The 22,341-nt window shown below is 40.5% G+C and overlaps 1 protein-coding gene across 1 annotated transcript; it reads left to right on the top strand.

The window, feature by feature from the left end:
* The first annotated feature begins 4,614 nt into the window (after window positions 1–4,614).
* On the top strand, window positions 4,615–21,310 carry PRPF38A (pre-mRNA processing factor 38A). The gene is made up of 10 exons (XM_008578207.1): window positions 4,615–4,793; window positions 5,585–5,744; window positions 7,863–7,984; window positions 9,276–9,361; window positions 15,341–15,451; window positions 17,611–17,723; window positions 18,301–18,327; window positions 18,426–18,523; window positions 19,175–19,223; window positions 19,760–21,310. Exons 1-10 carry the CDS (start codon window positions 4,664–4,666, stop codon window positions 19,800–19,802), a joined length of 939 nt encoding a protein of 312 aa, XP_008576429.1. The 5' UTR covers window positions 4,615–4,663; the 3' UTR covers window positions 19,803–21,310.
* Window positions 21,311–22,341: the final 1,031 nt, after the last annotated feature.

Consider the following 22,341-nt stretch of genomic DNA (forward strand, 5'->3'; position numbering starts at 1 on the left):
CTAAATAAATGTTCAAGGAAATACATTACACTAACATACCTTCAATATATTTTGCTTTTAATGGATGATGTAACACAGAACTGTCAAAAGTAAACTTGGAAGTTTTCACCTTTTCCACAATGAGGCAAAATATGCTGAGATCCAGACAAAAGATTCAAATAAATTGCAGTACTCACTAAGCTCTCATTTAAAAAATGGGAATATTACTGAGAGTGCTTTGTAGCAAATTGCTATCTCCCAGCCAAACTTTCTACTTGAAAAATCTAACTGTAGGATAAACGGCCTGATCTGTCACTTTGACTATGACATTTTATTTCACCGGCACAATAATCTCATTTTTTCAAACTAAAAATTGGCATATGAAAGGACTATTTCCATACCTACAAGGTACTCATATATACCTAAGAGCATCAAATCCATGCTCTCAGTTCTTTTAAATCCAGACCATATTTTAGCTTACCAAAGCAGGCACCTCCTTCAAAAATCAAGCCAAGGTGAAAATTTAACATCCTTTTCTAGGGAACCGTGGACTGTGGTCAATGAGACTGGTGTATGTGTGCAACGGTGGGTGATTTCACCCTAGGCTGAGAAGGCAGGGTTACCGGAAGGAAGGCTACCAGGACCTGGATCACATAACTTGCCTTGCCTCTATCACATTGCTCCAGGCTTGCTTTTCCAAACCTTGAACAGACCAACATTGTCAGACTTACACAGATGCAGTTCACACTCCCTGCATCTTTCCAAGGAAGGCTCAGGTTTTAGCACCAATGAAACTCCCTCAGGGAGGCCTTCACTGACACCCAGTAGAAGGTTACCCACCCCTCCTTACTCTACCCTCCATCATACCACCTATTAACATAGCAATAACCATTATATTATTTTCCTATATGTTGTGCTTCCCACATTAGAATGTTAACTTCCAAAAGAACAGGGACCTTTGGACCTTGTCTATCTTGTTCATAATTGCATCCCCACGGCCTGGGTCAGGACTTGGCACATAATGAGTAAATCAATGACTGAATAAATAAATGAATGAACTAGTTTTCTTTCTTTCCTTTTTTTTTTTTAAATGAAGTTCCCTCTGCTTAATTCTTTCTTTAATTTTTTTTTTTTTTTTTTTTTTGGTGGTGGCTGGTCAGTACGGGGTTCCAAATCCTTGACCATGGTGTTATAACACCGCACTCTAACCAACTGAGCTGGCCAGCCAGCCCATGAACTGGTTTTTAAAATCGTCAGGACACAAGCAAACAGAAAGGACATTGTTGGGTGGGAGGGGGGATAGGGAGGAGGGAGGAGGGAAAGGGAGGAGGGAGGGGGGTTTCGGTGGTGGGCCACAATAATCAACCTCATTGTATATCGACAAAATAAAATTAAGAAAGAAAAATAAATAAATAAAAATAAAATAAAATCGTCAGGACAATACCAAGTATGGTGAGGATGGAGAGCAGCCAGAATTTTCACACACTGCCAAAGGACATGTAAATTGGTACAACCACTTCAGAAAACTGGCAGTATCTATGAAAGCTAAACATATGCATACCCTGTGATCCAACAATTCCAACAGAAATAAGTACATATTATCAGAAGACATGAACCAGAATGTTCATAACAGCACTATACAGCAATGAAACTGAACCAACTACAACTGCACACAACAATATGGAGAAAATCTCACAAAATGATACTGAGAAAAAGAAATCAGATACAAAAGAATACATACTACATTAATTCTATTCATATTAAGTTCAGAAATAGGTAAAAGTAATCTGTTATTAGACGTCAGAATAGAAGGTAACCTATGTGACTGTAAGGGGACACAGCAGGGAGAGGGGTGCTTTTCTCAGGATGCTGGACATTTTTTGTTTCTTGATCTGAGTGTTATCTATATGAGTATGTCCTCTTTAACAAAACTCATTGAGCTGTATATTTATCACTTGTGCACTTTTCTGTACTATGCTATTCAATGAAAAGTTCAATGAAGAGTTCAAAAAGCACTCTTGCTTAGCCCTCACCATGTGATATCCTACATTGCCACGGGACTCTGTAGAGTCCCCACCAAGAAGACTCTCACCATATGTGTCCTCTGGACCATGGACTTCCAGCCTCCCCAACAGTAAGAAATAAATTTTGTTTCTTCATAAATTAAAGAAAAGAAAAGCTCAAAAAAGTTAATCAGGGGCTGGCCCGGTGGCGCAATGGAGAGTGCGCCGCTTGGGAGCGCGGCGGCGCTCCCGCCGAGGGTTCGGATCCCATGTGGAGACCGGTTCCCGCTCACTGGCTGAGCGTGGTGCGGGCGCAACACCGAGGGTTGCAATCCCGTTGCCGGTCCCTGGTATGGGTGTGGGTGCGACACCGAGGGTTGCGATCCCGTTGCCGGTCGGTAAAAGAAGACAAAAAGGAAAAAAAAAAAAAAAAGTTAATCAGGAGTCCTTCTGAAAAGGCAGCATAAGGAAATCATAGCAGATGTCAGGCCTCTTGTACTGTACCCCACTTTCTCCCAGTATGATAGATGGTTGAGCCAAATTCTTTTTTTTTTTTTTCGTGACCGGCAACGGATCGCAACCCTCAGTGTCGCGCCCGTACCAGACCAGGACCGGCAACGGGATCGCAACCCTCGGTGTTGTGCCCGCACCTCGCTCAGCCAGTGAGCAGCCGGTCTGTATGTGGGATCCGAACCCTCGGCGGGAGCGCCGCCGCGCTTCCCAAGCGGCACACTGTAGCAGTGCGCCACCGGGCCGGCCCGAGCCAAATTCTTGACATATTTAATTCCTACAATAATCCCAGAACAATGCTGGTACATAGGCAAGTGTACAGTAGGCACTCAATAATAAATATTTGCTGAGTGAAAGGTAGATATTATTATCATGTCAAGGCAGTAACTTGTCCAATGTTATATAGGATGGCACAGCCTTAACTCAGACCCTGAACTGCCAGAATGCAATGACTATGCTCTTAACTGCGTCATCTTACAACACTGTGTGAAATTGGATAATGTTAACATATGCCTGAGAGAACTTGCTTCCGGTGTGCTTGTTACACTAAGTCAGGCTTCCTAGCCACTGACTGAGAAGTCGACAGGTCTCGATTTCCTTACCCCTTTTCTTCAGCCAATATCTATTAAGCACCCATTGTGCGCTAGGCACTGTTCTAGGATTACAGGAAAGTGAGAAAATGCAAAATGGTAAATCCATTCCCCCACTTCCTTAATCGCTTGCATTTATTTGTAAAGGACAGTGGTTTTATTTATTTTTAAAATACTGTATAACCTGAGGAATGTTATGGAACTCAATTCATGCATTCAATTTCAGGGGATTCACAAACCTTCTGAAGTCCACATATTGCCCTCTATTACAGTTAAAAACTGTTGCAGAGGGACTTGGTAAACGATGTTCTCACACTGGAAACTCCGTTGGCACTCACAACCTACCTAATACAACAGCACCATTATTCATTTTACAGCCAACTAAAATCATACATAGTTATTGCAGTTTCACAAATTGTAGATCAAGAGAAGAATCTCGCATCTCATCTCTCTAATCCAGTGCTTTTTCCAACTGTCACAATAGAAAGCCCTTCTATTCCAGGGTTAGACTAGAGAAGTTAGAAAGGGTGCCATTAGACTTCTCTCTTGAAAAGGAGGTGAACAGGCGTCCAGTAGTTAAGAGCAGCTCATCTGGAAAGAAGACCTGAGTAGAAGCCCAGGCCGCGTAGTCAAAAAAAAAAAAAAAAATCAACCTAGAAAAGTCCCTCTCTAGGCGCAACCGCTCCATCCGTAAAATGGGGTAATAACATCTCCGCCTTCTCTGTAGTGCTTGCTACACTATGGCTCAAAGGAGGAAATTATGCGAGTCCTTTGCTAAGGCAATGCAGCTGGAAGGAAAGGCTAAGATCATTACTGAAAGTCTCAGGGCGCTGAGGGAAGAATCGCTCACGCTTCTTTTCTGTTGACTTTCGGCTTCCCCACTGCAAACTCAGTCCCTGCAGAGCGGGAAGCCTTTAAGGAGTCGGAGGTGGTAAAAAGGAACGCTCCTAACGGGCTAAGAGCAGTGCCTGGCACTTAACAAGCGCTTGGTGCATGTCTGCTAAATGAATCAGTAATTAGTGAGTCTATAGAGAACAACGTCCTCAGTTCCAGAGGCTCAGGTCCCCCTCCAGGCGCAGAACGCCACACTCACCGGGCGCCAAAGCTTTCTCCCGCAGACCGCAAGCCCTCCGCTTCCCACCGCCTCCGCTCGGGAGCTCCGGGGCTGCAGCAACTCTAATCTGCCCCAGCTAAACTCTTCCTTATACAACCAACGGGCCGCAGGCCAGAGCCAGAGCTATTGCCTCCCTAGGAATGGAAAGAAGGTGGAGAAAAGAAAATTCGCGCCAAACGGCATGGCCCCGCCCCCAGGCAGTCTCTTCGTACGTCACCTACCCGCCCGCCCCGCCCACCAAGAGACGCATGACGTATATCCGCCAACGCGCAGCAGCCATCATTGATTCGATAGGCGGTGCAGTTCACGGAAACGTGTCTCACGCTGCAGTGTTTCCGGTTTCAAGACGGTCGCCGAAGCCGTTTGTGAGACATCTTCCACATTACTCTGTCCGGCTCGTGGTTTTTTTTAACCTGGATGTGACGTATTAAAGGACCCGACGGAAATAGAGCTGAAGGCGTTCTAAAATGGCCAACCGTACGGTGAAGGATGCGCACAGCATCCACGGCACCAACCCTCAATATCTGGTGGAGAAGATAATTCGTACGCGAATCTATGAGTCCAAGTACTGGAAAGAGGAGTGTTTTGGACTTACGGGTGAGCAGGAGCGCCCGGAACCCCTCTCGGCCGACTCATGGCCCATTTCTCTTGTTGTTGGGACTGGAGGGGAGTACGTCAGTTATTCAGAAAAACTTGAACGCCGCCTGTTTGCCTAGTCTTGTGTTGAGGACACAGATAAATCTGATAGGGTTTTATTCTGAAAGGCGTATCAGTTGTGTTCTTTGAGCCATTCCATATTTATTGGTAGCCTGCTGGGTTCCAGTGTTAAACTCAGGGACAGTACCTCCTTGACAATAGCCTCTTTAAGATCTTAATAGAACGTCATAATGCCCGAAACCAAATTCATGATTCTACTGTCCTTAAACCTGGGCCAGTTCCGGTATTCCCACGTTGGAGTCCTAATGAAAATACCAGTCTTCAGAGAAGTCTTCCAGGTAGTCTTCCGATCTTTCTTCGAATTCTGTCCTGCGACACTCTGACTGTGAACCTTGAGCGAATCACTTAACTTTTCTTAGACCTCATTTTCCTTACCTGGCAATAGGGACAGTGCTAGAATTTTCCACATGGATTGTTGTAAAGATTAAATGAGATAATATGAAATACTTAGCAGAGTACCTGACATATTATCGTTCATTATTTATTAGCTGGTACCATTCAGTGTTTATTAGCTCATATCATTATTTTTACTATTATTAGTAAATACTTGTTCTCCTAATTATAAACCGTTGAGTATTTAGAAGCACCAAACCTTGAGCTCTTTCAACTCCAGACAGGAAAAGCTTAATATGTCTGAAATGTCAGTCTGTTTTTGTTTTCTCTTTTTATAGCTGAACTTGTAGTCGATAAAGCTATGGAGTTACGGTTTGTTGGTGGCGTCTATGGTGGCAACATAAAACCAACTCCCTTTCTGTGTTTAACCTTGAAGATGCTTCAGATTCAACCTGAGAAGGATATTATTGTAGAGTTTATCAAAAATGAAGATTTCAAGTGAGTGCAGTGTTTACTACCTAATATAAAAGTTTCAATTTTGATGGTTCAGAATTGGACTTTGGTTAAGAGGTGAACACAATGTATCTCATTTCCTCAGAGATTTTCACTTTAGGTTTTTGTTCTTTAACCCTTGAGTTTGTATTTTGTCTGTTCTGATTATATTAATCTTCTACTTTAGTTTCTCAGTCTGAGTAACTTTCCCTCCAAAATGATTCCACAAATTCACTGAACATATACTTGAGTACTTCAAAAAGTTGATGGTGGGCCAGCCCGGTGGCGCACTGCTACAGTGCGCCGCTTGGGAGTGCGGCGGCGCTCCTGCCGAGGGTTCGGATCCCACATACAGACCGGCCGCTCACTGGCTGAGCGAGGTGCGGGCGCAGCACCGAGGGTTGCTATCCCGTTGCCGGTCCCGGTCCGTATGGGCGCGACACTGAGGGTTGCAATCCGTTGCCGGTCACGAAAAAAGACAAAAAAAAAAAAAAAGTTGATGGTAAGATTCGTATTATCTTTTAATTCTGTTTTTCCATGAACTTTTTATTATTTTTTTTTTTTTAATTTTTATTTTTTTAAAGATGACTGGTAAGGGGATCTTAACCCTTGACTTGGTGTTGTCAGCACCACGCTCAGCCAGTGAGCGAACCGGCCATCCCTATATGGGATCCGAACCCAGGGCCTTGGTGTTATCAGCACCGCACTCTCCCGAGTGAGCCACGGGCCGGCCCTTTCCATGAACTTTTTAAAGTACCTTTGTATTAAGCAGAATTGAGTGCCTAATATGTTGATAAGCACTGGATGCTCAGGGGTGAAGAAAACAAAATATGGTGGTAGTTAAGAGATATTAGTTCTGTGTTCATGTCCAGACTCTTGTTACTCATTAACTGTGACAGTGGAGACGTTACATGATTTTCTAAGCTTTCCTTTTTTTTTTCTTTAAAATGTGGACAGTAATACCAACTTATAGGATTGTTGTGAAAGTTAACGAAGAGAGTGCATGCAAATCTTTCAACACAGTGTTACAGTTGCACAGTAAACAACCAGAAAATGTCAGCTTCTCTTTTTATTTTTTTATTCTCAAGGAGCTCACAGACAAGCATAGGGGACAGACATAATACTTGCTTATTATGTGCCATGCTTTGTTCTAAGGGTTTTACATATAATAATTTATTGAGCTTTCACAACAACCCTGTAAAATTACCTCTATTTCACAGAGGAGGAAATGAGGCATAGAGAGATTAAATACTTTACCCAAGGTCAAACAGCTAGTAAGTGGCAAAGCTGGCTTCAGAGTCTGTATTCTGTGCTACGCTATTCTGTTTCTCATATAAAAAAAACTGTTGAGTTTCAAATACCTGCTAGTTATTGAAGTGGAGATTTGAGTAGGTAGTTGGATACAGGAGAAAGGGAAAGGAAGGAATCTTACAAAACATTAACATCTAGAAGATAGCTAACTTTTGTTAGGCACTAACTATGTGCTGTATGCAGAAAATCATGAACATTCCTGCCCTCAGTGCCCTGGGACTCTCGGTAATGATCTTAGCGTTTCTCTCCAACTGCATTGGTTTTGTAAAGCACACATCATTTCCTCCTTTGAGCCATAGTGTAGCACTTTACTTGAATTTCTTATTTAATACCAAGCCAATAAATTAGGTGGCATTATCTCCATTTTACAAGGATCGAGAAAACAAGTAACTTGCCCAGTGTCACAGAGTTGGTAAACTATGGAATCAGAATTTGAACCCAGATTACTTAGACTTTTTTCTAGAATCAGCAATCATGTCTATGTAGTTTTTTCTTGTTATTAAATGTATCTTATATCTTCTGTTAAATTTGGTGTCTCATTTGATTCTTAGAATAATCCTGTGAGGTTTTTATCCTAGTTTTACAGATAATATATCTGAAAGTTGAGCAAGTGCCAAGAGTGGGAACTTGAACCTAGGTCTCCATATTTTAGCCATCTTTCTTCTGCTTTATGCTTCCTCCAAAATTGCAGTTTTCTTGTCTGCCAGAGAGAAGAAAGAACATGTTTACCCACTACTGCCATTGGAAAAGCCAGTTGTAAAACTCAGGAACTTCTTAGGATGGCCTATTGTTTCACTGTCATCTCTCTGTCAGGTATGTGCGCATGTTGGGGGCGCTCTACATGAGGCTGACAGGCACCGCAATCGATTGCTACAAATACTTGGAGCCTTTGTACAATGACTATCGAAAAATCAAGAGCCAGAACCGAAATGGGGGTGAGTATGGTGACAACTGTCTGGACTGTCATTCCTAAACTAGTTTTTATTTCACCAGTTTCTCTACCCTTCAGTTGTCACATACATTGTGAGTGCTCCTCTTCAGCTGTATTGTTATTGCCTTCATCTCCCTTATGGGCGTATTAATCTGACCACTAGCTTCCTGTTGGCCTTACCCAGTCTGCCCATCTGCCTCCCTTTTCAACTGCATCTTATGTTAATCCCTGCTTTGCATCATGTGCATCTTCCACATGTGCTCCATCCCTCAAGGTCTAGTTTCAGAATGTCTTCCCCATAAAAGCCTTCCCCAACCCTCCCAGATAAAGCCAGTGTTAAATATGTTACATCTTAACACCTCTTTCTACTGACCTCTCCTTTAGCACTGTACTTCACACTGCCAAATGTAGACTAAGTGTACTTATACTTATGCAGGAATCCCACTGAAAAATAATAAGTATATCCAGGAGGGGCAGCTCCATATCTTTAAGAAAGAGACACTTTCTGTGCTAAAGAGCGATTTCAGGGTATAACAATCAAAACGGTTGCTCACTTAGTGTTATAACAAAAGATAGTAACATGTGCCTTTCCCTTCTACATGTATCATTAAACAATAGAAGGTTAAGAATTTACTTTAAACTTTTATTAACTTATTAATCCATTCATTGAATAAATACGTATTAAATGCCAGTGACATACCAGGTACTGTGCAGTGTAGTGGAAATAACAGTGAACAAGGTAGAAATGGTCACGGCCATCATGGCGTTACTTATTTATGATTATATTGTGTTCAGCTATGACAGGGTTTCTCAACCTATGGACATTTTGGGCCAGATAATTCTTTGTGGTGGGGGTTGTTCTGTGCATTGTAGGATGTTTAGTAGCATCCCTGGCCTCCACCCACAAGATGCAAATAGCAACCCCTCTAACTAGGGAGGGTGGAGGCATACAAAATTGCCTGTGGTTGAGAACCACTGTACTAAGGTAATGTTTACTATGGAAGTTCTAAAAGCTGTTACTCCATGTGCCATATGTGTTCTATATTCAGAAACATTGTGGGTTCAGATGAGAAATTGCACTTGACCCATATGATCTATTCAAGATCATCCCTACATAATTCAGAAGTATTTGTTCTTGTTTTTTCCTCCTAAATGGGATAGCTTCATTCATCACTTAATCTCTTGCCTCTTACGAGGCCTGGCATAGATGGCTTCATATAAAGTCTTTCACTTATTTTTTGGCTATCTAAATCTGATATTTTCAGTTTTCTTGAGCTAATGATTTTTTCTTTCAGAGTTTGAGCTGATGCATGTAGATGAATTTATTGATGAACTATTGCATAGTGAGAGAGTCTGTGATATCATTCTGCCCCGGCTACAGGTAAGTAATAAAGGTCTCTTATCAGAGTCACCCTTCCCCTCCAAGACAGGCAGGCAGACAGACAAACACATATACATAATAAAACACTGAAGCTCGTGGACATTATGGGTCCTCTTAATAAGTAGTCTTTCTGTCTATGAGAAAGGGGATTGAGAGTAAGAGGAAAACATGAAGTATTTGAAAGGTAAGACTTTAAAGTGAATAGTTAAGAAAACTTTCTTCTTGAGGATGTTATATCAAAGTATCATAGATAGAGTAGTGGTTTTTAAACATTTTGAGCATCTTTTTTCAAATTGATCTTTATGTAAAAAGCCAAGATATAAAACAGATAAAAAGAGGGCCAGGAGTGGGAAACTGAGCCCTTAATTCCTTAAACTTCCTCTTTGTCATCTTGCCTCCCTTCCCTAGTGATAAATGATTGTCCATGAGGGCCTTTTGGGTATGGGTTTTGTGATTTAAAAACCACTGTGGAAAAAACAAAGGGAAAATAGATACAGCAACTAGCCTAAAGAGAAAAGGAATGGGCTATAGTGGAGAGAAGATGACCAAATAAGAAATTAGGAGACCTAAGTTTCTGTGTTGTTGTTACAGCTGATCAGCTGTGCCTGGTTTTAGTTTCCCTGTCTATAAAATGGGGAAGTCATACTACATCAGTTGTCTTTAAACCATCTTGTGTGGGACTGTTTTAGGGATACTGAGAGGAGTAAGTGGAGACAGCCCCATATATTCCAACCAGAGTAGCTCCTTTTTCTTCTAGGTTATATTTGGACTTGAGCAGTGAAATTTCATTTGAATAAAGGCTTTTTTTTTTAAATGGCTTTATTGAGGTATAATTGACATACAATAAATTACATATATTTAAACTATAAAATTTGATGTTTCGATGTGTGTGTACTCTTGAAACTATCACTATGATCAAGGTAGTGAATTCTTTTCTCCTACCCCTCTCCCTCAACCCCAACCAACACTAACGTGCTATGATATGCTCTGTCATGACAGACTAGTTTGCATTTTGGAATTATACAGTACATGTTCTTTTCTGTTTTTCTTTTTACTCAGCATAATGTATTTTGAGATTCATCAATGTTGTTGCATGAATCACTACTTTATTCCATTTTATTGCTGAAAAGTGTTCCATTGTATGGATATACCAGTTTTTTTACACAGAATTGTGGTATACAAGGTCAATATACAAAAGTTAATTTTATTTCTATACACTAGCAACAAGCAATTGGGATTTGAAATTTTATTAAAAAGATACCATTTAGGGCCGGCCCGGTGGAGCACTCGGTACAGTGCAGCGCTTGGGAGCGCGGCGGCGCTCCCGCTGAGGGTTCGGATCCCATATAGAGACCGGTCCGCTCACTGGTTGAGCGTGGTGCAGGCGCGGGGCCGAGGGTTGCGATCCCGTTGCCGGTCGCGGTATGGGCGTGACGCCGAGGGTTGCGATCCCGTTGCCGGTCGCGGTATGGGCGTGACGCCGAGGGTTGCGATCCCGTTGCCGGTCGCGGTATGGGCGTGACGCCGAGGGTTGCGATCCCGTTGCCGGTCGCGGTATGGGCGTGACGCCGAGGGTTGCGATCCCGTTGCCGGTCGCGGTATGGGCGTGACGCCGAGGGTTGCGATCCCGTTGCCGGTCGCGGTATCGGCGTGACACCGAGGGTTGCGATCCCGTTACCGGTCACGAGAAAAGACAAAAAGGAAAAAAAAAGAAAAGATACCATTTACAACAGCATCAAAAAATATTAAATAAGATATGTAAGACTTACACACTTTCAAAAGATATGCAAGACTTACATACTTAAAACTTTCAAAAGATATGCAAGAGTTACATACAAAGTCTATAAAACTATAAAACATAGCATTACTGAGAGAAATTAAAGGTCTAAATAAATGGAGATATATACCATGTTGATGGTATACCTTATACCAGTCTTATCAAGTTAATCTACAGATTCAATGTAATCCCAGTCAGAATCCTAGTAGACTTTTTATAGAACTTGACAAGCTGATTGTAAAATTTATATGAAAATTTAAAGGACCTAGAATATCCAAAATAACTTTGAAAAAGAACAAAGTAGGCCAAACAATACCTGATTATTAGACTTATTATAAAGGTGTAGTAAGCAAGACAGTGTTGTATTTTCATAAAGATAGTCAAATGAATCAATTGAACAAAATAAAAGGACCAGAAATAAACCCAATAGATGTATTCAACGGGTTTTCTAAACAGATGTCAAGACAATACTATTGAGAAAGGATAATCTTTTCCACAAATGGTACTGGAATTGAATAGCCACATGCAAAGAATGAATCTCCACCCTTGGCCCATACCACATATAAAAATTAACTTGAAGGGATCATAGATTTAAATATAAAAGCAAATGCACACTAAAGATAGCTGAAAATAAATATAAAAGCAAAAACTATAAAACTTGTAAAAGAAAATGGGTGAAAATCTCAGTGACCTTGGTTGGGTTTGACAAAAATGTCTGTATTAGGACACAAAAGACATGGGGCCGGCCCGTGGCTCACTCGGTAGAGTGCGGTGCTGATAACACCAAGGCCCTGGGTTCGGATCCCACATAGGGATGGCCGGTTCGCTCACTGGCTGAGCGTGGTGCTGACAAAAAACATGAACTATTTTTGAAAAACCAATAAGTTGGCCTTTATAAACCTTTTGCTTTTTAGAAGGCACTTGGGTTTATTTCTGGTCCTTTTATTTTGTTCAATTGATTCATTTGACTAGGATCCCACATAGGGATGGCCGGTTCGCTCACTGGCTGAGCGTGGTGCTGACAAAAAACATGAACTATTTTTGAAAAACCAATAAGTTGGCCTTTATAAAACTTTTGCTTTTTAGAAGGCACTCTTACAGAAATAAAAAGGCAAGCCATAGACTGGACAAAGATATTCTCACAACATATATGACAAAGGTAAAGAACTTGAGCTTAATAACAAGACGACAATTCAGTGGGAAAATGAGCAAAAGATTCTAACACACTACAACAGAAGATACATAGTTGGCCAGTAGCACATAAAAGACCCTCAACATCATTAATCATTAGGAAATGCAAATTAAAACCATAGTAAGATACACTGCATACCAGACACTACATATTGGAATGTATAAAATTAAAAAGATCATATTGAGTGTTGGGAAGGATGAGGAGGAACTACAAGTCTCTATACACAGCTGGTGGCTATGTGAAATGGTACAACCATGTTGGAAATGTTTGGTAGTTTCTTAAAAAGTTAACCATACACCTAACCATACAATGCAGCCATTCTACTCAAGAGAAATGAAAGCACATGTCCACACAAAGACTTATAAACAAATATTCATAATTGCTTTATTTGTAGTGGTCAGAAACTAGAAACAATCCAGACATTCATCAACAAATGAATGGATAAATTGTGGTATATCCATGCAATGGAATGCTACGGAGCAGTAAAATAGAACTATTAATATGCAAGGACATGGATGAGTTGCAGAATAATTATGCTGAGTGGAAAAAGAAAGAGTATGTACTTTATAATTCTGTTTATATAAAATTTTGGTAAGTGTAAATTGTAGTGACAAAAATCAGATCAGTGGTTGCCTGGGGACAGGGCAAAGGAGTAGGGAGGAGAGAAAAGGAGAGATAACAAAGGGGCATAAATAAACTTTTGAGTAGTGTGGATATATTCATTTTGCTGCACTACAGTTGTATATAATACATGTCTACACATGACATTATATACTTTAAAAATGTATAGTTTATTGTATGTTAATTATACCTCAATAAAACTAAAAAAATATTGCAAAAATCACTGAAATAGATGTAGACTAAAGGCCTCTGGATCTTCTAGCTCTACTTTTCTCTGATTCTGTATGTCTGTATATGTTAAACTGGTAGCATTAACTAAGGGGTACCAGATACAGTTTTTAGATAGAGAATGGGAGTATATTCTTACATTTTTAAACAACTACAGAAACCCCAACAAGGGGTTCACTACCTCAGGGTTTCCTTTTTGATGCTACCTGCAGGTTAGTAATTCTGAAGCACATGCTGTGAGGTGTTTGCTTCCATGTTAAATATAAACCAAAAGGGATAATTTAAAGATAAAAAGTAACATAGTGTATGTTTTCTTTTATATGGTATATCCAGACTAGGCAAATCCATAGAGACAAAAAGCAGATTAGTGGTTATCAGGGAATGTGGGGAGGGAGAAATGAGGAATGATTACTTAATGGGTATGAGATGTTTCTCTAGCATGATAAAAAACTTTTGAAACTTGTAAGAGGTAGTGGTTGTACAACATTGTGAATACACTAAAAGCTACTGAAATGTTTGTTTCAAAATGGTTAATTGTATGTTGTGTGAATTTCACCTCAATTAAAAAAAATCAAAGGGATCAGAAAAACTTCAGAGTAGGGAATTGAATGAATGTATTGCTGATGTCTGATAAATGGGTGAGATGAGTCTGCTTGAGCCAGCAAACCAGCTGGATAAAAGTAATTAGTTGATGGGTGCTCACACTTAAATGCGGTGAATTACCTGTTCCTCCACATTGACCCCAGTAAAATCCTATAAAAATTCTGAAAGTGGGTGTAGTATCTCTCTCCTGTTCCATATTGGCTACTGTAGAGAATGTGAAGCAAATGAGACTTCAAATCTGAAAACCTGCTTTCAGGGCCCAATTCTCACACTAACTCATTGCGGGTTACATTAGCTACTGTTATCTTTAGCTATTATTATTATCTTTAGAAATACTGCAAGAAATGGGAAAACTTACACGTGCAATCAGGTTGTAGCTATGGGATCTCAAAATCTATTTAGCTCTAAGCAACCCTATTAATGTAAATGGTGTGGTCTGCATGGAGTATAGAAGGAAAGACCACAAGAAAAGAATTTGCTAGTGTTTATCAAGCCCCACTAAGGAGAGAGAAATTGAAACCTAACTGATGAAATGTTGTATCACCAAGAGGTGTGCTCTGATATGGGCCTCAATATATCCTGGATTAAGTGACTCTTAAGACTGCAGTTTGCTCTGATTAGTGTTATTTTTAAGCAATTTATAGGTCATCAATTTAGCTTCTGATGTGCCCTGATATTGGCAAGGGGTTGTTCTGGAATGTATTCTCATTCCATCAAACATAAATACTAGGAATTCATATATTGACTTACATCTGTTCTGAGTCTGGTAAGCATGAAGTATTCTGGATGCCCTGTCTTAATGTAGTCCTAGATCTTAAACTCTGGTGATCATGTGACTGTCTCATTTCTCCCAACTTTCATAGAATTTTGCTGAAGGATGGGTGAAAGCATAGTAGTATACAGATTTTACTAGTTATTCTAGGGCTGTCCATCTATGCTGTTCAACATTCTTTGTGTCTTTGGTGTAAGAAAATGGTAAGGGGTCTTATGACCCAGTCAGTCCATTTGGCAGATTTGAACTCACCTTTGCATCTTGGGTCCTTCACCACTCAAATAAGCACTTCTGTGCCATATCCCAGAAGATAATAGAACCACGAGATGGATTGTTTATATCTTGTGCTCAGTACAAAATGAATCTCAGTAGCTCTCTGCTACTCTAGGGCTAAGCCTTTTCTGATGGAACTACTAGCCAACACAGTCTCAGCCATGAACTTATTGGCCCTTGGATTTTCTGTGTATATGAAGCCCATATTTTTGGTTCTAGGCTGTACCTATACTGATTGATATTCTAATGACCTTAGAGTATAAGGTCACAAGGAATAGAGCCAGTAGAAAATGAAGACATTCCCTTCAGCTTTGTATTTATGTTTATAGGGTGACTTAAGAGTGTAGATTCCAGCTATATTAAACTCCTTAGGAAAATCTTGAACTGTATCTGAAATGACATTGCCTCAGCTTTTGCTCCCTGGCTTTTCTGTCAATCTCAGAAGTCCAATGTGTGGCTTCAGGACATAGAGGAAATGGCAACAACCCCTAACTCTTATTGTGTTCTCTGTAGAAACGCTATGTGCTAGAGGAAGCTGAGCAACTGGAGCCTCGAGTTAGTGCTCTAGAAGAGGACATGGATGATGTGGAGTCCAGTGAAGAGGAGGAAGAGGAGGATGAGAAGGTCAGGCACCTGACAATTTAAGAGTTGGGGAAGGGATAATTATAGACGGTGGGAATGGTCCTTTTTTATTTTCATTTTCAGACTTTAGTTTTTTTCTTTAACCAAAAAAAACCACAATATTTTTCTCATTAAAAGTATGAGATTTAGAGTCAAACAGACCTTGATTCAAATCTCAGCTCTCCCATTTACTAGTGGTATAATCTTGTGCAAATTTTAGTGTTCTCTTCTGTAAAGTGAGGATAACAATACTTTTCTCTCCAGACTGTTATGAGATAATACACATAATAAAGACCTTAGCATAGTATTGGCACATTATAATTGCCTAATAAATGATAGCTATTAAAGTAAATACTTGGGGGAAAAACACTTTTCATAATTAAACCTATCCTAAGTAATAAGTCTAGTTTAGGTGGAAAAAAAATGCCTACTGTGTGATCATATTTTCAGTACTAGTTACAGTGCTAAAGTTGAAATCAAACAAGCTGCCTATTAGGAAGCAGTCAGATAAATTAAATGTTGATCCACTTTCTTTGAGAATTTTTGTTCTCATGAGTCCTAGACTTCTTCTGTGCCTTGGTGCTTGCACAAAACTCATTTTTCCTAAAGCACTGTAGCTATTGGCATTCGTGTTCTGGCAACCCCACTTTCCTGGATTCTTGCTGCTCTGGCCCCAGCACATCATTGCACAAGCACCAACTCACTAAATCCATAGGGGTTGTAAAATGGTGATATTCTCGCTCTTTAATTTCCTCATCATTTGTTACCAGGAAATACTTCCTATAAAAAGAAACCTCCCAAATCAACATTTGATTTTCCATAGGTACATTTTATAATAGAAAGGCAAAATAGATATTTGATTCTTTTTCTTTACTAGTTGGCTCCATAGTTTATACTCCCGAGGTGATAAATGCTCTTTTATCTTTGGTAACATTATGAACTCATGGATTTTAAGCATATTTGATGTTTTGATCCATTATTAATTATCCTTGTTGATGCTCAAATTATCTCATCTTTGGCCAGTGAGAACTTCTTTAACTTGACTCCTGAGACTTTCTGATGGAATCGTAGTAGTCTTTGATAGCTTCTTTGCTTTCTCATGACAATATGTTCCAGTCACATCTTGTATGCTTCTGCTCCACACCTGGAATTAATCATTTCTCTAAGAAGCCCGTGGTTTCTTTTAATAGGATATGATATTTAGATACCACAGTCTGGGCACTCTGAGTGCTCATTGCTACTAGGTTGATCAGTGTTGCTGGACCTATAAAGTTGGCAGAGCTGGGGAAATTTTTTTTTAATATTAAAGTACACTGTGAGTTTGTACTTTACTGATCTTACATTTGTTTCTCTTTCACATTGGAAATCCAGCTTCTTAAGGAGATACACATAATTTTTTATTTCTCAGTATACTCACACAGTCCCAGAATTTTTTTTTTTTTGTCTTTTGTCTTTTTCCGTGTCCGGCAACGGATCGCAACCCTCAGTGTTGCCCCCGTACCGGACCGGGGACCGGCAACGGGATCGCAACCCTCGGTGTTGCTCCCACGCCTCGCTCAGCCAGTGAGCGGGAACCGGTCTGTATGTGGGATCCGAACCCTCGGGCGGGAGCGCCGCCGCGCTCCCCAAGCGGCGCACTATCCAGTGTGCCACCGGGCCGGCCCTACACAGTCCCAGAATAATGATACTAACACTAGAGCAAAAATGGGATTCTTGGGGGCCGGCCCAGTGGCGCACTGGAGAGTGCGCCGCTTGGGAGTGTGGCGGAGCTCCCGCCGAGGGGTCGGATCCCATGTGGAGACCGGTTTCCGCTTACTGGCTGAGCGCGGTGTGGGCGCAACACCAAGGGTTGCGATCCCGTTACCGGTCACGAAAAAAGACAAAAAAAGGAAAAAAAAAATATATATATATATATTTATATATATATATATATTATTTTTTACATTCAAAGATGTGGAGCAATGGGAGGAGCAGGTGGGAGGGGGTAGGGAAATGGGAGCAGGGCAGTGTTATTTCTCTATGTAGTCAAATTACTGTGTTGTTATTAAACTCACTTGGAGATGGGCTTTGGGACAGGATGGGAAGGGGAGTGTAATCAGTGTTCCTAGAGGGCTCTCTGTAAGCCTGTGCCCATGATTGACCCATCCATCTCTTCTTTCCAGTTGGAAAGAGTGCCATCACCTGATCACCGCAGGAGAAGCTACCGAGACTTGGACAAGCCCCGTCGCTCTCCCACACTGCGGTACAGGAGGAGTAGGAGCCGGTCTCCCAGAAGGTAAGACCCTAGTCATTGGCCTCTCAGAGAGAGACTTTGAGTGCTGTGGCCTAGAAGTTTTGATTTCAGGGAAGGAAAAATGCCAGCCTATGGGGAATGTGTGCCCAGTGTATACATTATCTGTTATTAGAAAACCACCCACAAAAACCTCATTGGCAGGCAGCAATAACCATTTTTTTAGTTCACAAGTGTGTAGTCAGTGATTTAAGCAGGGCTTGAATAGGCAGTTTTCCAAGTACAAGCTATGTTCACTCACCTATCTTGCAGTCAGCTGTCTGTTGGCTGGTATAGGATGGCCTTAGCTAGAATGACTGGGGCAACTTATCTCTTCTGTGTGTCCCCTCTCATCCTGTAGCAAGCTAAGCTGGGCTTGTTCTCATGGCAGAGGCAGAATTCAAGAGCAAATAAACCCAATCATGCAAGTGTTTTTCCTTTATCTGCTTGTATAACATCTGCAAGTATCCCATTGGATAAAACAAGTCACATGGCCAATCCCAGAATTAGAGTGGGAGGGTGCTATGTTTGCAGTCTGTAACATTCAGTGCATCAACCTAGGCTCTCTTTATTTTCTCCATAGGCGGAGTCGATCTCCCAAAAGGAGAAGGTAAGCCATCAGTCATTTGTGATTAGGGATAGGGTTTGGGGGAGGATGTTGTGTGTATATTGCCAAACTTCTGGTAGTCTGACCAGTCTTTTCCACAGTCCCTCCCCCCGCCGAGAAAGGCATCGGAGCAAGAGTCCAAGACGTCACCGCAGCAGGTCTCGAGATAGACGGCATAGATCCCGCTCCAAGTCCCCAGGTATAGCATTTAAAGCCTTTTGCCGTTGGTTGTCCTAACAGAGACATGTAAGATATGCAGCTAGTCTCCCGTAAGATAGGAGTGCCTGACTGTAGGAGGGCACTTCATAAAGTTCATGGGAAAACAGAATTAAAATATGAATCTTTCCATAAAGTTGTGAAGTACTCTTGTACTGTTGTAGCAAAAAAGGACATGGACCGGGAATTTGGAAATAACAGTTCACATCTTGACTGTCACTTCAAAGCTTTGCTGAAATGACAATGGGCTTCAGTTTTTTCATCTGAAATTACAGGAATAAGACCTAACAGAGTAGTGGTAAAAGCCCAATGTGATATTTGTGTAATTAGTCATAAAGTCCTAAGTGTATATGAAGTGGTTTCATTACTACTTTCCCTGAGAGTGAGACACACACAGTCAGTTCAAAGATGCTACCAATAAGAGGTGTCTTTAACATAGGCCAAAAAGTGTTAAGCCAATGGAGGGGGGGATGAGGGGAGGTGACAATGACAGTTTACGAGTAGAAGGGTAGAGGCTAGCTGGTTAGAGCTGATAACACCAAAGTCCAGGGTTCAATCCCAGTACTGACCAGCAAAAAAAAAAAAAAAGTAGGAATGTGGAATCTCATTCATCCACTGGCCTTTTCTTCCACAGGTCATCACCGTAGTCACAGACACAGGAGCCACTCAAAGTCTCCTGAAAGGTATAGACTGACCTCTATTTTAACTTAAGAATTTAAATCTTTATTCAGGAATTAAAGTCCTGATTTCAGCCAACTTGGACCTGAAATTTTGTTTTGATGGTGGTATTAAGAATTCTCCTTCATTGTAAGACAAAATTGGCCTATTGCCCTGAGAATTACCAGGATTTTATATATGTTTGGTGTTGTGTTGTTTTGCAGTTTTAGATAATGGATGAGCTTTGGTCTCAAGAAACCTGGGGTTTAGTCCCAGCTTTTAAAACTTAACAGTTGAGTGACCTTGGACAAGTTCCTTTCATTAGAAACTCCTATATGCTGCACACCATTAGGTACACTCCTAATTTCTCAGAGGTCATTTCCTCAGTGATAAATTTTAGATAGTAATGCATAACTCAGAGTATTGCTCTGAGACATAAACACCAAGCACATTTAATGAATATTGTCACCTCCATTCCCATCACTGTCACCATACCATGGTTGTTCTCAAAAGTCCTTGTCCAGCTCTTTAATGTAATGATTTTTATGTGTTGCCATTTCAGGTCTAAGAAAAGCCACAAGAAGAGCCGGAGAGGGAATGAGTAATGGACTCAGTTTGGTTTTAATCCAAATGGCCTCCTGTGGATATGAGTATCTGTCTATGTGGAAGGATTAAGATCTGCTCCCCAGGCAGCTATAAGAATATTTCAGTTTTTTCTTACCAAGTTTCTCCATTTTTTTTTTAAATGAAAGAGGTGCTGAGTTTTTTATCTCTTTTTGAATCATAATTAACATCTTTGAGGGATGACAATATTTCCTGAGGTCAGTTTTTGACCCAACCGACCTTGACTGTATTCAAACTTGAGTGGTAAATAGGATCTGGGAATTGGGGACGTGAATGACAAGAAAAGGATGTGGCCACCTGGTGACCCTTTTGTTTTTATTAAACCTGACATAGCCATTTCCTATTTTTCTGTAGTTCAGTTTTTGGTTTGCTCTATTATTAGAACAGCCTTGAGAATTCTGGGATTTGTGCTGCTCCTATTATTCAAAGGTCAAATCAGTAAAACATAGCTCCTAACTTTTTTCCCAGCAGCTGCAGGTGGTAATAAACAGTGAAGGCTCACTAGTTAGCAGTTTTGCAAGACCAGAATCATTTGAACATAAGGCTGCTTCTGGATCATATAATACAGTTTCATCAAACAGCACAACAGACAGAAGCACTTAGCACCCTTTATACAGCACATTCTTATGTATTGCCATTTGTTCTCTTAAATTTCAGGTTAAGGTGCTCAGCCATTATTCTACAAGGATTGACATTATCCAAGCCTAGTCAATAGCAGTAGGGCTGCAGGATTGAAAAAGATTTGATGGAGAGGAAAGTATCTAATACTACTCATGGTTTTAACCTGAATTGCTAGACAATAGTGCTATTCACAAAGTTAGAAAATATAGCAAGAAGAGAGCTTTTAGAAGAGCAGGGACTGAGAGGGTTGTGGTGGCACTGAAAGTGATGCATTCAGTTTAACAAGTTTAATCTGAGACAACTATAATATAGCTAAAGACAGGACAGCTGGAAATAGAGATCAGAGTTCAGCATCGTGATCTAGGCCAGAATTGACAATGTTTGGGTAATTGTGGAAGATGTAGGTGAGCTTACCCAGGGAGTGTGTATATTATATGTGTGTGTGTATATGTATATATATAAGAAAAGCAAACAGAAGCATAGACAACACCCAACACTGGTGACAGGAAGAATTACAAGTCACCTATTGAAAACTGGAGTGAACCACTCAGAAAGAAAGGAAGGCGAATTGAGAGAGTGGGTCAAAGAAGCCAAGGTAAGGACTAAAAAGTCTCCATCCATGGGCAATGATAATCAAGAGAGTATTAGGATCTCTTCTAGGAGTGTTCTTTTTACCTGCACTTCCTTTTTCCTCCTTTAAAAAGGGAAAAGTGATTGAATGACTTGCTGCAACTCTAGTCTCAGCAGGAATTGTGAAGACCAGCTACCTTACAAGATGCAGTTTCTTGCGAACAACATTTGTTGCTCTCTATTGAACTGAGGGACTTTTGCAGTAGAACTCATATTAAAGCATTTTTTAAAAAATCTATTTGAGCTTTCATATTCTTCAGTGATTTCCTCTAATAATGATACCTGAGTTAATAAAAGTTGGCTACAAGAGCTATTATGGTTTATAATATAACTATACACAGGACTGCCTTTTAAAATTAAATATAAACATTTCTATGTAAGTCTATTGTAGAGTCCTAGCAGTTATTGCTTTACTAATGATCTAGGTCAAAAGAAATGTCTTCTGGCTAAATAACCCACGAACCAACCAAGTTGTCATCAAGTATATTATTAAAATTTTTTTATTTTAAAATAATTTAAAAATAAAAACCCACACAACAAATCCTACAAATTTAACAAGAGAAATCTCTCCAAACATAAACTTTAAAGTATACTTATTTAGACATGCAGCCTGGCCAAAATTGCAGCATGGCCAACAAGCAAGCAGAGTGTCCCTAGTCTTTAATTAGAACAAAGAGATGAGTGAGTGAGACATGTTGAACACCTCTAGAGATCATTTTGATAAATCAGAATTGTAGAGGAGATGGAGCTTAAGGAAAAACGTTGGTGAAGGGCCATGTCATCTATGTGCTAGCCTAGCAAACGAGGCCTGAGTACAGCCTACATTAAGAAATACTGATAACACCAAAGGCAAGGGCTTGGATCTCTGTGCCAGCCAGACCCCCAAGAAAGAAAGAGTAGGGCTAGCTGGTTAGCTTAGTTGGCTAGAGCATGGTGCTAATAACACCAAAGTACAGGGTTCAATCCCTGTACCAGCCAACTGGTATTAAAAGATATTTGACATCTTAGCTCTGTACTAAAAGAAATTTCAGGAAAGAATTCTTATTCATTATGCAAGATGCGTTATAATACTTCCTACTCAATATCAGTTTTTAATATTGGGTGTAAACCACTAAGTTGATTTCACTTGCCGCAATTTGAAATACACTACCTTAAAACCTTTGCCATAGGGTACAATAACTGTATTCCCAAGATGTGTTCCCAAGGGCAAAGGAAATACTGAATTCGGTGAGTAACAAATAATAAGCCAACTTAAAGCTCATTCTTATA

This window comes from Galeopterus variegatus, unplaced genomic scaffold (assembly GCF_000696425.1).
Source record: "Galeopterus variegatus unplaced genomic scaffold, G_variegatus-3.0.2 Scaffold6, whole genome shotgun sequence".
NCBI lineage: Eukaryota > Metazoa > Chordata > Mammalia > Dermoptera > Cynocephalidae > Galeopterus > Galeopterus variegatus.

Bases quoted from the DNA above. Each gene is read 5' to 3' on its own strand.
- PRPF38A (XM_008578207.1), top strand. From the start codon at position 4,664: ATGGCCAACCGTACGGTGAAGGATGCGCACAGCATCCACGGCACCAAC. The intron at 4,794-5,584 runs GTGAGCAGGAGC...CTCTTTTTATAG, and splicing joins GGAGTGTTTTGGACTTACGG to CTGAACTTGTAGTCGATAAA. The intron at 9,362-15,340 runs GTAAGTAATAAA...TGTTCTCTGTAG, and splicing joins TCATTCTGCCCCGGCTACAG to AAACGCTATGTGCTAGAGGA.